The sequence below is a fragment of the Pyrgilauda ruficollis genome, unplaced genomic scaffold (genome assembly GCF_017590135.1).
Source record: "Pyrgilauda ruficollis isolate IOZ18807 unplaced genomic scaffold, ASM1759013v1 scaffold16, whole genome shotgun sequence".
Taxonomy (NCBI): Eukaryota; Metazoa; Chordata; class Aves; order Passeriformes; family Passeridae; genus Pyrgilauda; species Pyrgilauda ruficollis.
Genome location: NW_024514764.1, coordinates 5,755,477 through 5,768,853, shown reverse-complemented (window position 1 = coordinate 5,768,853; position 13,377 = coordinate 5,755,477). Strand labels below are relative to the sequence as shown.

The following is a 13,377-nucleotide window of genomic DNA, read 5'->3' as shown; positions in this document are numbered from 1 at the left end:
TTGAGCCATCCAAATGACAACACCCTGGAGAAAACAGTCTTTGTGGCTCAGGATACCCATAGAGTCAATAAATATGCTTTTTCTCAGGGATATTTGGATCTTGATTTCATTTTCAATCCTTGGGAGAATGTTACTAAATGAATGCCATTTTTTAACTGTTGTGCAGTGTTTTGTGGTTTTGTCAGCTTATTTCCATGTAGGTATTTGAACAGTTTTTCATTTTCTCCATTATTGCTATTGCATATTACTGAAACAAGTGGCATCATCAATAATAATATATAACATATATAAAGTATCATGCCTTCCTGATGTTCATAAATAATGCAATTGATTAGGAAAAGTGAATTTTAAAAATGCTGCTCCATTTTTAATACTTTTGGATAAATTTTTCCTGTCCTACACTTTATTCATTCTCTGTTTCAACAACATAAAACACTAATTGTTTTTGTATGAGAAAATTTGAGACACTTGAAACACTATTTCATTTTCAGTAAAAAATGTATGGACTCATAAATGTATGGTGCTAAAATGTAGCAAATGGAGGAAATCTGACTCTCTCTGCTAATGATTTTTCTGATTTGCAGATTTTTTATTATTTAACAATAACAATATACTGGATAAAATATATTTGAAAAGTAATTACTTTCTTAACATTGTAGTGAGTATTTATTTGTACAAAACAGAGTTCAATGAATCAACTTCTTGGGTCAGTGCAGAAAGCTTATGGATTTTGGGAAGATACATGGTCCATCTCCCAATAGAAGAAATTCTGAAAATTAATCTTAATGAAGTAAGTAACAAAGTGTGGTTGGATATATTATTGCTACAAACAATATGAACACAAATGCAAACTTAAACATGAAAAATAACTTAATATATCTTAATTAATTAATTATAAAGAGAAACTACAGAGGGGAAATATAAATGTATTCTTTACAAAATTCTTCTATCTTTTTAATTTAAAGTGCCTGTCATTAATATGTAATTATTTATCTGTATCAGACTTCCATGACTACTATTGAAAAGGACCAATGATAGAAGACCCTCAAATTATTTGACATTTTGGCAGAGAATTACTCAAATCACTCACTCAACTTTGCTTTCAGAAATACTGGTTTATCCAAATCTTCTTGCTTTCTCTATTACATGAAGGGGCTCAGTTAATTTTGAGTGTCAGACACAGACTTTGTAGGATTCATTGTCTCACAGTGCTGATGCATGGTTTTGTTTGTGCTGGTCAGATCAGACTGTTCATTAGCTATGACAACGCAACAAAGCAGCTGGACATGGTGTATGATATCACACCAGAGCTTGCACAGGCCCTCCTGGAAAGGATAAACTTGTCAGGATTTGATATGAGGAATACTTCAACTATCTACAGGCAAGGCTGCTTTGCTTTTTCTTTTATGGCTGTGTGTGGATGGAACAACTAACTAAGGAGAAAATGGAAATTGATAGCGTGGCACAGCTTTTTCATTCCAGCCGAAAAACCTAGGCTGAAATCCAGCCCTGTTTAGCAACAGTGAAGAATTGCTACTTTATGAATTTTTGGAGGTGTGCCTAATTAGCTAATGCTTTGTCTCCTGCTCCACAGTGAGGAGATGCCTGTAGCATTTGTGGGAAGGCTGCAGGAGTATCTGGGGGACCTAGCAGAGCTCCACCACGTCACAGAGCAATAAAATAAACTGGGACAGCAGGACATGAGTTGTCTTGGCTGCTTGAATCACGGAACATGGAGGTGTTTGGGGGAAATCATTTTACAGTTGGGATTGAAGGAGGAAATCTCAACTCCTGCCAGCAGGACTGCAAGTGGGTTTAAACTGACGTGGGTGTTACCAGAGAAGCCACAAAGTGAAGCAGTGTAAAGCCTGCCCTGCTGTCCTCTTTGTCCTGCAGAGTAGAGATGAGCCATGCTTAAATATGTTTGGATGTTAGGTGTGTAAGCAGGAAACTGAATTTTCAGGGCTGTCAAATCTGCACTGAACTAACTTTAACACTAATAAAAAACCAAAATAAACTGCTGTTACTCATAAGTACGCAGCGAGCATGAGAGAGCTCTGCACTCCACATTTACATTTACATTGTCATATCAATGGATGTATTCAGTCCCAAGACAATGCTGTCTGAAATTATTTGTAGTCTCCTTGGGGGATACCTTGGAGTTTTAAACTAATGGAGAATATGCTTTATGGCTTCAGAGCTCCTGTCATTACTGCAGTGCACTCGCTGACTTCCATGAAGCATTGCTCTTGTTGGAGGAGTAAGTGAGAGAAGAGTTATGCCCACGCTCTAAATTTCAATGTCAGAAATCTTAAAAATTATTTTGTCACTCACAAGAGCTGCCACATTCTCATGGATGAGAGAAATGTCATGCTCCATAATCCTTAATATATTCCATTTTTACGACACACTTAGTTTATGTTACTCATTTTAACCATACTGTTGATTTAAATGCACTTTTACTTTTAAGAAGTAGTGTTATTCATTTCTGCTAATCCCAGAGGAGATGAAGAGCTTTTGGTGGCTAAGCAATAATGCATCAGAATGTAATTATTTGTTATAAAAATGCTCTTATAGATGTTTCTTTGATTTGTATGTTGGTTTGATGATCTCCCATGAATTCAGATGTGCTGCTGAAGCAGTGTTTTGTTATATCACTGGCAGGTTGTTGTTGAGGGACTGTTGAGGAACTAAAAGCCCTTCTGTGCTGCAGAATTTGACTGAGTCTGTGGTAGTGCTGCAGCATTGTCCACTGATGATTTGATTCACATCTGGACATTACTGCCCAGACTCTGCCTGTGCCTGTCTCACTGAACTGTGAAAAAACAGGGACTGTAGCAGGAAAGCTGGGCTTTGTCCATATCTTGAGGTTCTTGTTCTGTTTAAATTATAAAAGCAAAGGCTGAGTTTACAGGGACAGGGAATTGACTCAGGGTTCCTACAAACCGGTTCATCCCCATCACTATCAAGTTCAAAATCCAGACATGGTGATGCACAGTTCAGGGCTCTTTCTTTACAGGGCTGCAGGTAAAGGCCGTAACAAGGACAAGGTAGTAAATAAGCAGAGGCAGTAAATAAACACAAGGTCTAAGCCAGAAGGACACCTATAATAGGCACTTCCCCATGGTGGTGTGACTCCTCCTCTCCAAAAACTATGGCTGTGGTTGCACTTTACAGAGGTTAATGGAAATGTTACGGCATGGGAACTGTGAAGGGAAATGAGCTCAGTTCAGAACCCTGCCTTGCAGACTGCTGTGCTGGCACAAGTAGGCAGTGAGCCTCAGTGTGCTTTCTCCTGACCAGTGTTGAACTGGACAGGTCTCCATCCATTGGCCAGTCCTGTGTTTGAGGTGAAATACAGCAGGCTTTGTTTAATCCTAAAATGATAAAGAGGCCATGTCATGCCCCAGCTGCTGCTCTGAAACACAAATAGGTTGTGTTGCATGTGGAATCCAAGCAGGACTTAAGAGTTCAAAACATCCAGTCAAACCAGATAAGAACTCAGCAAGCCAGTTCTAAAGACTTGGTAATATCCCTCCATCATTTTCAAAATTATCCTGTTGGGGGAAGTGGAGTCATTAACTGGGACAATCCAGCCATGAACAAATGGAACCAGGACAGGTAGATTCTCAAGCACAAGCAATCCAGGTAGGATTCAGCTGAATACAAAGGCCAGTGCATGTTCTCATACCCTGTTACAGGCTAAGTTTTAAAGACTGCAGGTTGAGGCACTCATGACGAACAGAAATGGCTCAAACTGTGATCACAAGGAGAGGGTACCAAGTTGTGTTTCCATTTCCCAATCTTTTATGTCAGAAGGGAGCTAATGTATTTCTGCTCTGTAGGCTGGGTCTGTTGGTTTGTTTTTATGATGACCTGGAACAGATGGATGCAGCTGTGGCCCGGGCTCTACTTCATCAAATGATTAAATGCAATCAGCTGAGAGGTTTCCAGGCCGAGGTTCATGAGGTGTGTACAACACTTGCTCTTCTTGCCTAACATAATCCTGTAGACAGAGGAGGAAAGATGTTCTTCTTAAATAAGGAAAGAAATGGGTGAAAAACTATTGGGACTTAAGAAATTAGGGAAAATAGTTCTTGAGAATGCAAAGGACAGAAACCCATTTTGGGTGCTTATCCTTTTCTCATTCTGTTTCATATTCCTGTTCCTTATACCTTTCACAACTGTGGTTCTATTTTTGAAATTTTATGAAGTGTGTGAATATTTGCCAATGCCTATTCCAGAGATTCCAGTTAATGTTTTGGGTGGTAATGGAAATTGGATCTTGGCAGATTTTTATTTCTGATCTGCTCTTTTTGTTTGATTTAGCTCAAATCTCAACTCCTGAACATTGCCATGCAAAACCAGACATTGAATGATACCCTTGGATCTCTGTCAGATGCTGTGGTTGGACTAACTTCAAGTCAGCTGGAATCTCTGTCACCTGAAGCAGTGCATAATGCTGTTGCAACATTAAACCAAGTCTCTGGGTGGGCAAAGAGCCAAGTTGTGATTTTATCCAGTAAATATCTCTCTTATGAAAAGGTACCTCTGATAACAGCTTTCCTACCTTCTGTTTTTAAAGTGAAATGGCTTCTTCTCAACAATAACTGTAGATTTTGAAAAGTTTAGTACAAGAATTTGGTTTAGTTAGTGGTCTGGAAAATGTCTTTAAATCAAATAAAAGCATCCAAGATTGTACATCCCAAAGTAATTCTCTAGTAACAGAGAGAATGAATATTTGGATTTGGCAGTTGTATATATTATTTTGTCTGTGTCACTGCCCTAAGCAGAATTTGTATGATCAGAGATCCCAGGCTGTATATACAAATATACTGCAATGCAAGGAACCAGGTCCTGGTTGAAGTTTCAGAAAAAGGAACTTCTGAGGAACTTCAGGCATTTGTTCCATGGACAGACACAGAAAATGCATTCCCAGGCAAGAAATGTATTAAGTATTTAATAAATAGTTTTGCATTATTTATTGACTTTTGCTTTTAAATATATCTGCTGGTCTCAATAAAACTTCCTGTTTGCTTGTGCTGTTCTCCCTGCAGGTTTTATCATTTTACAACGTGAGCCAAATGGGTGCCTTGGTGACAGGAATTGGCACCCGGTCACTGCACAGCATGAGCCCCAGGGAGCTGGCTCAGATGATTCGAGGCACAACATCCCAGTACTTGTCTGACTTATCTCCTGCGCAGCAGCAGGGCATCCTCAGGAAGGTGATTATTAACTCCAGTCTGTGGCAGGTTCTCTCTGCACAAGAGCACCATAACCAGAGCTCTAAAGCATGAATTAAACCAAGATATGTCCTTTAGCTCAATGGTTAATGGTTCTACTGGGTTTTTTTCTGAACACCAGGTGTATTTTGAAGGCTCTCTCTTGCTTATTTTGTTGTGTTTTTAATACTGTTGTGTTTTTCCTTTATCCTCTTAAGAGAAATATTACATGGAATAGAAAGAAGGGCAAATCCTGTAAATCTAAGCATCAGTTCAGAAATACTGTGTATTTTTGTGTTCCTCTTTTTAGATTGCTGCATCTGGAGATTTTTCTTCATCAGTCAAAGATATACAAGGAGCTTTCTTTAAAGAAGTCTCTCTTTCTGGTTTATGGAAGCAAACTGGATATGATTCCACAATGCTGAAAGAAAAAGAACTAAGAAGCAGCCAGGTAAAAATTGTTATGTAGTTCCCATTCCACTGCAATTTAGTGTGATGGGAGAATTGGAAAAGTGCTGTAATATATTTGTGTTCAAGGAACACAGGTAAAAGGAAGGAACTGCCCAAATATATCTCAACATAAACACCAAAGGGCATTTAGAGCCCAGGCAGCACTATGAGACAATGCTATGGAAAAGGAAGCATTAATATGCTGAATTTAAGCCCCCAGGTTTCTGCCGTGTAAATTTTCTTTTTCCAGTACTGTGCATTAGATATTTGCATATAAAGTCTTTGACTCTGTCCAGAGAGATGAAAGGTTAGATCAGATGATCTCCAGAGCTCCCTTCACCCTTAAGTTTTTCAGTGGCTGTGGGCTGTGTACAGGTTTACCATAATGCCACTCAGTTATGGCTTGTCTTGTGAAGAAAAAATTCAGCTAAACTGGATGCCAAACCTTTTGGTTGCTCAAGCTGACCACAGAATTACCTTTAGAGTACATAAGAGAGCTCAGAGTACAAAAACCTTACAGCTGTTTATATATCTTACAACTGGATTAACTAAAGTTACCTTTAATTATGGTGGGTTTATTTTCAGGCTTTGTATCTGTATGAATTACTGTCCAAGGAAAACTATCCTGTTGACCTTCTAAGGTATGGACTGTATCTCTTTTGAAATGGGGTTTAAGACTAGTTTTGTGATGAGAGCAACTTTGAGGTAAACAATATGTATTACCTTATGTTTATTCATTCCTGGATACTACAGGATAATTCACTTTCCTTATTAAAAAGGGTCTTCAAAACCAAAGTGAGGATCAAAGCATTGCAGAGGTTTGGGTGTTTTAAGTCTTAGTTGATATTGTTCAATTTGTTTGCATTTTTGTTTTCAAGAGCCTTTTAATTACAGGAAATGGGAGAGGTGAAGAAACTGTGTCTTAGGATGGGGTTGTGGGGAGTAAGGACTAAATCCTGCTTAAATATTCATGAGATTGAAATTCGCCTTTCCTATCAGCACAGGACAGCTTGTGAAAGGAGTAACTTGTCAACTCTTTGAAAGTATGGACACAGACATATTTTTAAACAATTTTAAATTCTTTGAAATTAATCTTCATCTGCTTTCTCCATATCAGGTAAACAAACAAAAAAGACTTTATGTACATAAACATACTACCCAATATCCCAATTAGGCAGATTAAAATTGGCTCATTCTATTTTTTGGGATTTTTTTTCAGAATCCTCTATGTCTCAGCTTGTCTGTTAGCATATTTTATTTAAATCTTTTATGTGTGAATTTGTCTGTTATCATACTTCATTTTGACAATTTCATTTGTCACTTACAAATTGCAAGAAATTCCTACAGCCCTTCTGACTTGTTAATTCATGAGTGATCTGTTTGGAAATACATAGAAGTTTCAGAAACATACAAATGATCTCATGTTCCCAAATATATAATATTTCATCTTTGATATCTATAAAAAGAAAACTCAAACAAACCAGATAAAAATCCTCTCTGAAGAAAATACATATGCTAATTTATATATCTGTGCTGCAATAAACAAGCCATATTTTTTATTATTCTTCAAAACTGCTAGAGGTTTAAGGTCCTACATTTTTGTTGCCTTTAGGTTAATTGTTTGGCTTGGAAATTTTGGAAAGTCTCCAATGCATCCATTCCTCCCTTCCTCTTACTGGCGCTTCCGTGAGTTACGTCTTAGTCCATCTTAACTTCTGAGCACTTTTCAAATAATCTCTTCAGTCCTAAGAAAACTGATGGTTCCAGTAAATGGTGATTTATCAAAAGTGGTCACTGACTGTAGGCAAAATCTGTCTCAAGTGAAAGTTGGTAATACTTTGTGTCTTTTTAGTACAGTACATTTTTGTCACAATGGTGGATTTCTTCCCCCTAGGTAGGCTTATTTGGTTTAGGTTTGCTTATTTGTTTAGGGATCTTTTTGAGAGTGGATATATAAGACAAAAACACTGGATACTGCTGAAGCATATTGCTCTGTATGGCTGGAAACATTCCAATGTGTTTCAAGACATTTGTGTAAGTTAGCAAAACTCAGTGACAGCTTTTTTCCTTAGGAAAAAATAACTTGTGTATGTATGAGAACTCCTGAATTGTAAAATTTGTTAATTCCTTCTTTCCTTTCTTTCTTTGTCTCTTTCTCACTTTTTCTTTCTTTCTCTTCCACCCTTTCTCTCTTTCTTTCTATGTGCCTGAGGGGATTAAAGGGACTGAGAACCCTTCTTTTTGTGGAATATTTTTTAATTGAAAAAAGTAAGAAAAATATTCCATTTGAAAAGACTCTATTCTATTTAACAACTATAAAATAATAATAGAGTTTAATGCAAGGTTTCCCATAAACTGCAGCACTCAGTTATTTGGCAGCAATTGCATGTTGGCTGTTCAGGGCCATCAGAAGTTACTGGTGCTGTTGCCTACAGACCCTGGCAAGGCTGGGCCTGTGCAGATGTGGGTTGTGGTTTTATTTGCAAAGGTTGTCTGCCACTCTGTGTGGAGAAGAGCATTATTTTTTTTTAATTTGGCAGGAGTTTTGGATTTTGATAAAAAGGAAACCTACTCTAAAACTACTTGTGGTCTGCAGGCCACCCACCCCATTTTCATTCATCAGAGAATTATTGCTAATAAAACAGAGAAAGGGGAAAAGCTTCTGACCTGTAAACTGTTGTTTCATATGGTGTTAAAGCATCACAGAGCACTTTCATACACTTGCAGCTATTTATAATTCTTAGCCATTTTTTGAAGTTCAGTTCATGTCCTGATGGACTGGAAGAAGACAGATATTGGACTAAGGTGAGGGTTAATTGCAAGTTTTTTGGCCTCTCTGGCTTATGATTTTTCAAGTCCAGCCTTGTCTCTAAATATTTCTGTCATCACAGATTTCATGGCTATGGTTGTGGGTGTATGAAGGTCAGGTTTGCATTCTGAGATCTTCTGAATTCTTTCTGCAGTTCTGAGTACCTGGAGTACATTACAGGCCCTTTGTGTGTCCCTTTCCTTGAACGTGTGGGGAAGACTGGAATGAACCTTCTGAACCCAAGCCTTCACAAAAGGGATGCTGTCCTGCAAAAAGTACTGGAGTGCTTGGTGGGTATGGCTGAGAGGGGTCAGCAGAGGAGGAGACACCATGGAGGAGGAGAGGGTCACCACCTACCTGAGTTCTTCATTCATCCATCTGCATTCCTTTGGGGGCTTTTTTACTGTTTCAATTTTATTATTTGCTCCTTAAGCAAATCTTTTAATAGCTTGCTTAACAATTTTCCTTGACTCCATGCACACTACAAAGTGTTCTCATGAAATGTCCTTGCTGGCCAGGACAGCCTGGAGCTGATCAGTTTGCACCTGGAGCTGTTCCCCTGGCTCCAAGCAGTGCCAGTCTAAGCAGAGCTGTTGTGGCACAGGGAGCTCCATGGGAGAGGTGGTGGTACCAGGAGGATTTTGTGACTTCTGCTGTCTGGGAGCTGCAGCACTCACCAATTTTTAGGGGAAACTAGTTCTTGGATGTAGCTGTGGCTGTTCCTGTCCTTACACTCAGTACCAGCTGTATAATCCCCAGTGTTTTGGCAGCTGCTTGAGAAACCCTTTAGAGCTCAGCCTTCTAACAGCAAGAGCTTGGGGCCCCTCTGCTGCAAGGGGCCACGTGAGGGCTGTGCTGCCAGACAGAACTGCACCAGCTCTGCAGGTGCTGGGTCGTCACATTCTTTCATTCAGTCGTCACATTCAGTATGGAATAAAGAATACTGAAATCTCTGAGAAGTGCTTATGAAATATCACCAGTTGGATTGGTAAAACAAAAAATGTAAGGCAGTCTCAGCAGAAAATGTAGATTAAGTTGCTGGTGCAAACTGTTGTGTCTTTGTTCCTTACAGCTTAAATGAGTTGTGATGCAGCTAAGTGGTACAGGGCAAGAGCCCAGTTAGGTCTGCCAACAGGGCAAATGCTTCTTTTTTCAGAACAGCTCCATTGCTGATGAATATGATGTTGACCTCCTTGGAAATCTAATCTGCCACTTACCTCCAGCCTTTCTACATGGCAGAATGTCCCTGAAGGCAATGGCAGCAGCCCTACATCAATTCAAACTTTGCCAACAGCTCAGCCATGAGCAGAAGATTGAAATTAAATACAAACTCTTCGAATTATATGGGTAAGGTATTGGATACACCACCGTGGTCATGCTGGTGGTTAGACCATGCAAACACCAAGCATTTGCTTTGCCCAGATGAACTGCAGTGAAACCAGCACAAAGCAGCTTCTGTCACTGCCCAAGTTCTTGTCCACTAGAATAACATTTCTGTTCTTGTGTGTAATGTGATAACTGTGGAACAAAATACAACCCCAGGGACACCCTGCATGGCTTAAGTCCCGGAGGAAAAGGAGAGAAAGTGTAATGTTTGAGGGGGGGCAGGCAAAGAGACTCGCAGGCCTGGCAAGAGAAAGGGGTTACAAGCAGAGAATGGTGCAGGAACGCAAAGAATGGGAAAATGGAAGTGGGATACTTGCTGTGCTGGTGTGAGAAGACAAGTAAAGAAGACTGCAAGCACCTGTAGCAATAGGAGACAGCAGAGAAGAAGCAGAGGGATATAAAGTTCAAGAATCTGCAGCAGCAGAGTGGGCAGTGTGTTGGGTGTCACTAAGGACTCAGATTAGGAGGGCAGATGGAACCTCAGTGGTATCAGTCATGCAAAGAACAAAGCCATCCTCTATGTAGCAAGAGTGTACTGTTCTGTCTTGCATTGTCCCTTGGAAGTATCTTGCATTTGAAAAGGGAGACTGGTTGCAGTTTCTAACCACCCCTTCACCCAAAGTCAGTCCCTTGACCCACCTGATCATGTTAGATGCTGTTCAGCTTCCTGCTAGTCAACATTTTTCTGTGGTAGGATAGCTGTATTTTCCAGCAGATCCCATCCCTGCATTGATCTTGATACAAATCAGTTTTATTGAATCGTGGCACACTGTGCTAAATAAGATTTTATGTTATTTTATATTTAATTTTGAAGATACTTAAACATTCTCATAGTGGAGCAACGAAGCAATTAAAATTGTTTGTGGGAACATGAGTTAGTAACATATTTGTTACTACACTCTTCTATAGGCTCTGTCAGGCTGAAAATAACTTATCTATGAGCTTTATTAAGTCACCTACCAAATGGGTTGACTGACACTTGTCAGATGTGGATGATGTTTCTACTTCTCTTTTGATAACCATTTTGCAGACTACTATTGCAATATGAACTGATGGAAAATGGTAAATTTTCTTTCAAAGACAGAATTATTTCTCCTTGTTCGAACACTGTAATGCTAAGAACATTTGACTATTGAGGGAGAGCTCCATCACCACCACATTGGAAGGGTTTTTCTGATTATATTGTAAGTTCCACTAATGCCCTATGCCCAGAAAGGTGAGAAAATGCAATCTAATGCTTGTAACAGTGAATCATCACATTGGCATAGAATTGTGTTTCCTGTATGGTAAAGTATCATAAACCCACTGAAGTTTTAGTATTATTTTTATTGTAATGTTCTTTATTAATACAATTTTTCAAAATATTTTTTCAGCTCCTCAAACAACTGGACAGCAGAAACAACATTAGATGTTGGACCATTCATAGTTCTGCTGTCAAAAGAGGAATTAAACATCCTTGCTGAAAGGGTATGCTTTTATTAAAAAATTTTAATTTGTAACATATATTTTAGAACTTGGAATTGTGAATGTCACAATGAAGTCTAAATTATGTAACCTGAATGCTGAACTAGGTAAATAATTCTTTTGTCAAAGAATCCTATGTTAATGTTTCACATATTCTTGACTCCATCAAAGAGATTTCTTCTTGAGAGTAATGTTATTATAAAGAATTACTTTCATTGTCACATAGGGAAAAAAAAGGGGCATTTATAGTGATGCAGACTCATTTTTAGTACTTTATACTTTGTAGTGCTCTTTACTCCATCCTTCTGCCTTCCAGCCATAAAAGTTGTGTTTCTTATCCTGTTATTAATGGGATCATACTGATCAAATGAGCATTTACTCATGTGGCCCTTTGCCCTGGGGCCAGCATAGCACAAGTAACAATATCTGATGGCCTCAGCATTGCACTTTGTAATTTCCTTGCCCTTTTTAGTTAATATAATCTTAATTTTTTTATGCATAGGAGTAAACTGTACTGGAATGAGGGATTCATTCTTCAGCAGAAATATGTGAACACAGTGAGCAGATTTCCCACTGGAGATAATGCTTATAATTGACCAGATAGAATAGGACTCTTCAAAGGAAAAGGTGTCTAGCAGGGTGGAGGAGAGAGGTCAGAAAAGCCTAAAGAAGGCAAACAGGTCAAAGTTATTTCTCATAATTTAATTGGGTCCCTATCCCAATTCATACACGTACCTGGCAAATTTAAGACAAGCGAAATGAAGCCCGAATTAAAATGGTGGCACTCATTGCTCCAGGAGGAGCTGGACACAGACACCAATCAGCCAGTGCTCAGGTGTTGCCAGAAGCTGGGAGGGCACACAGGATGGAGAATCACTCAGAATTTGCTTTGTTCCTAATGTTTTCCCCCTCAAATGTGTGCCGGTGACCTTTCAGTAGCAGCCAATTACTTTTTTTCTGAAACATCTGCACAATGGGACGAGACTGAACTGTTACTAACCCTGCTTTGCTAACGTCTGCACAAGTCTTTCTCCACAAATTGATTTGTTTTAAAAGGGAGAGAAGCCTTATTTATTCTTTCTTTCCTTTTGAAGTTCCCAGGTATCATTTTACAAATAGCAAGGACAATTGGACCAGTTTCTTCAGCTGAAGAGCTTCTGTCAGCTGTGTTCGAGTCACTCTCCAACAGCACTGGCAGTGTCAGCCCATCTCTCAGCACAGCTGGTCAGTATTGCACTGGTGCCTCTGCAGAGGGCTGCCATTTGGGGCTGAGATGGTGCAATTCAAACAGTCTTTGTCTCACTTTGTCATCAAATGCCTTCTGAGGAGCCGAATGATAAAAGTGAAGTATTCAGTAACTTATAGACTTCCAGCAAAAACCAGTGAGAGTCTTCATTCTGCTGCTCATCAGAGTTGTATAATGCACTAATTGCTGAAACTTTCATTACAGTATTGCATAATTAAGCATTTCCTGGAATCCTTCTGAGTGCACAAAGGAAAAAGATGAATGATTTGAATTAGAGGGGTTTGTTTATTTTTAATTTTTTTTTATTTTTACTTTGTAATCTAATTGAAACCCCTTGAATTAAAAACCTGTGAAGGTGACAAGTTACCATTGTGCCAAAAGATTGCACATAGTTAATCCTTTGCCAGACATGAGCATATGGTGACTGATCTGTTCTTAAATCTGATAGTGGTGGCACTGTGTTTTTTCTGTCCAAATGGACAAGTTTGTAATCATCTAAAAGGTGTTTTAATTAGCAACCAAACTAATCTATTAGAATCTCTGGTGACAAGTGGATCATTGTCTTTATATAAGATAGATATAAGATAGATGCTTCTTTATATAAGATATATATTAGATAGATACTCTGACTATATTCTATTGTTATAATAACAACTATTCTTTGTCTTATCTGAAATTCACCCAGGCAGAATTTGTAAGCTGTGCCATCCTGTGCCATGGAAAACAATCCTGCTGTGGGGGAAGCTTTTGAAAAGCACCAGTGGGAATTTAGACCCAAACATATTCAAGGAGTTTGATCT

At 38.9% G+C, this 13,377-nt stretch overlaps 1 protein-coding gene across 1 annotated transcript in view; it reads left to right on the top strand.

Moving 5' to 3' along the window:
* The window catches only part of OTOA (otoancorin), a 32,335-nt gene that overhangs the window by 6,086 nt on the left and 12,872 nt on the right, over positions 1-13,377 (top strand). Inside the window, exons 9-21 of the mRNA XM_041462620.1 lie at positions 684-790; positions 1,242-1,381; positions 3,846-3,969; positions 4,330-4,545; positions 5,058-5,225; positions 5,533-5,673; positions 6,258-6,313; positions 6,672-6,789; positions 7,285-7,358; positions 8,636-8,771; positions 9,638-9,828; positions 11,241-11,334; positions 12,426-12,555. Coding sequence (XP_041318554.1) covers positions 684-790; positions 1,242-1,381; positions 3,846-3,969; positions 4,330-4,545; positions 5,058-5,225; positions 5,533-5,673; positions 6,258-6,313; positions 6,672-6,789; positions 7,285-7,358; positions 8,636-8,771; positions 9,638-9,828; positions 11,241-11,334; positions 12,426-12,555 — 1,695 coding nt within the window. The remainder of the gene's footprint in view (positions 1-683; positions 791-1,241; positions 1,382-3,845; positions 3,970-4,329; positions 4,546-5,057; positions 5,226-5,532; positions 5,674-6,257; positions 6,314-6,671; positions 6,790-7,284; positions 7,359-8,635; positions 8,772-9,637; positions 9,829-11,240; positions 11,335-12,425; positions 12,556-13,377) is intronic.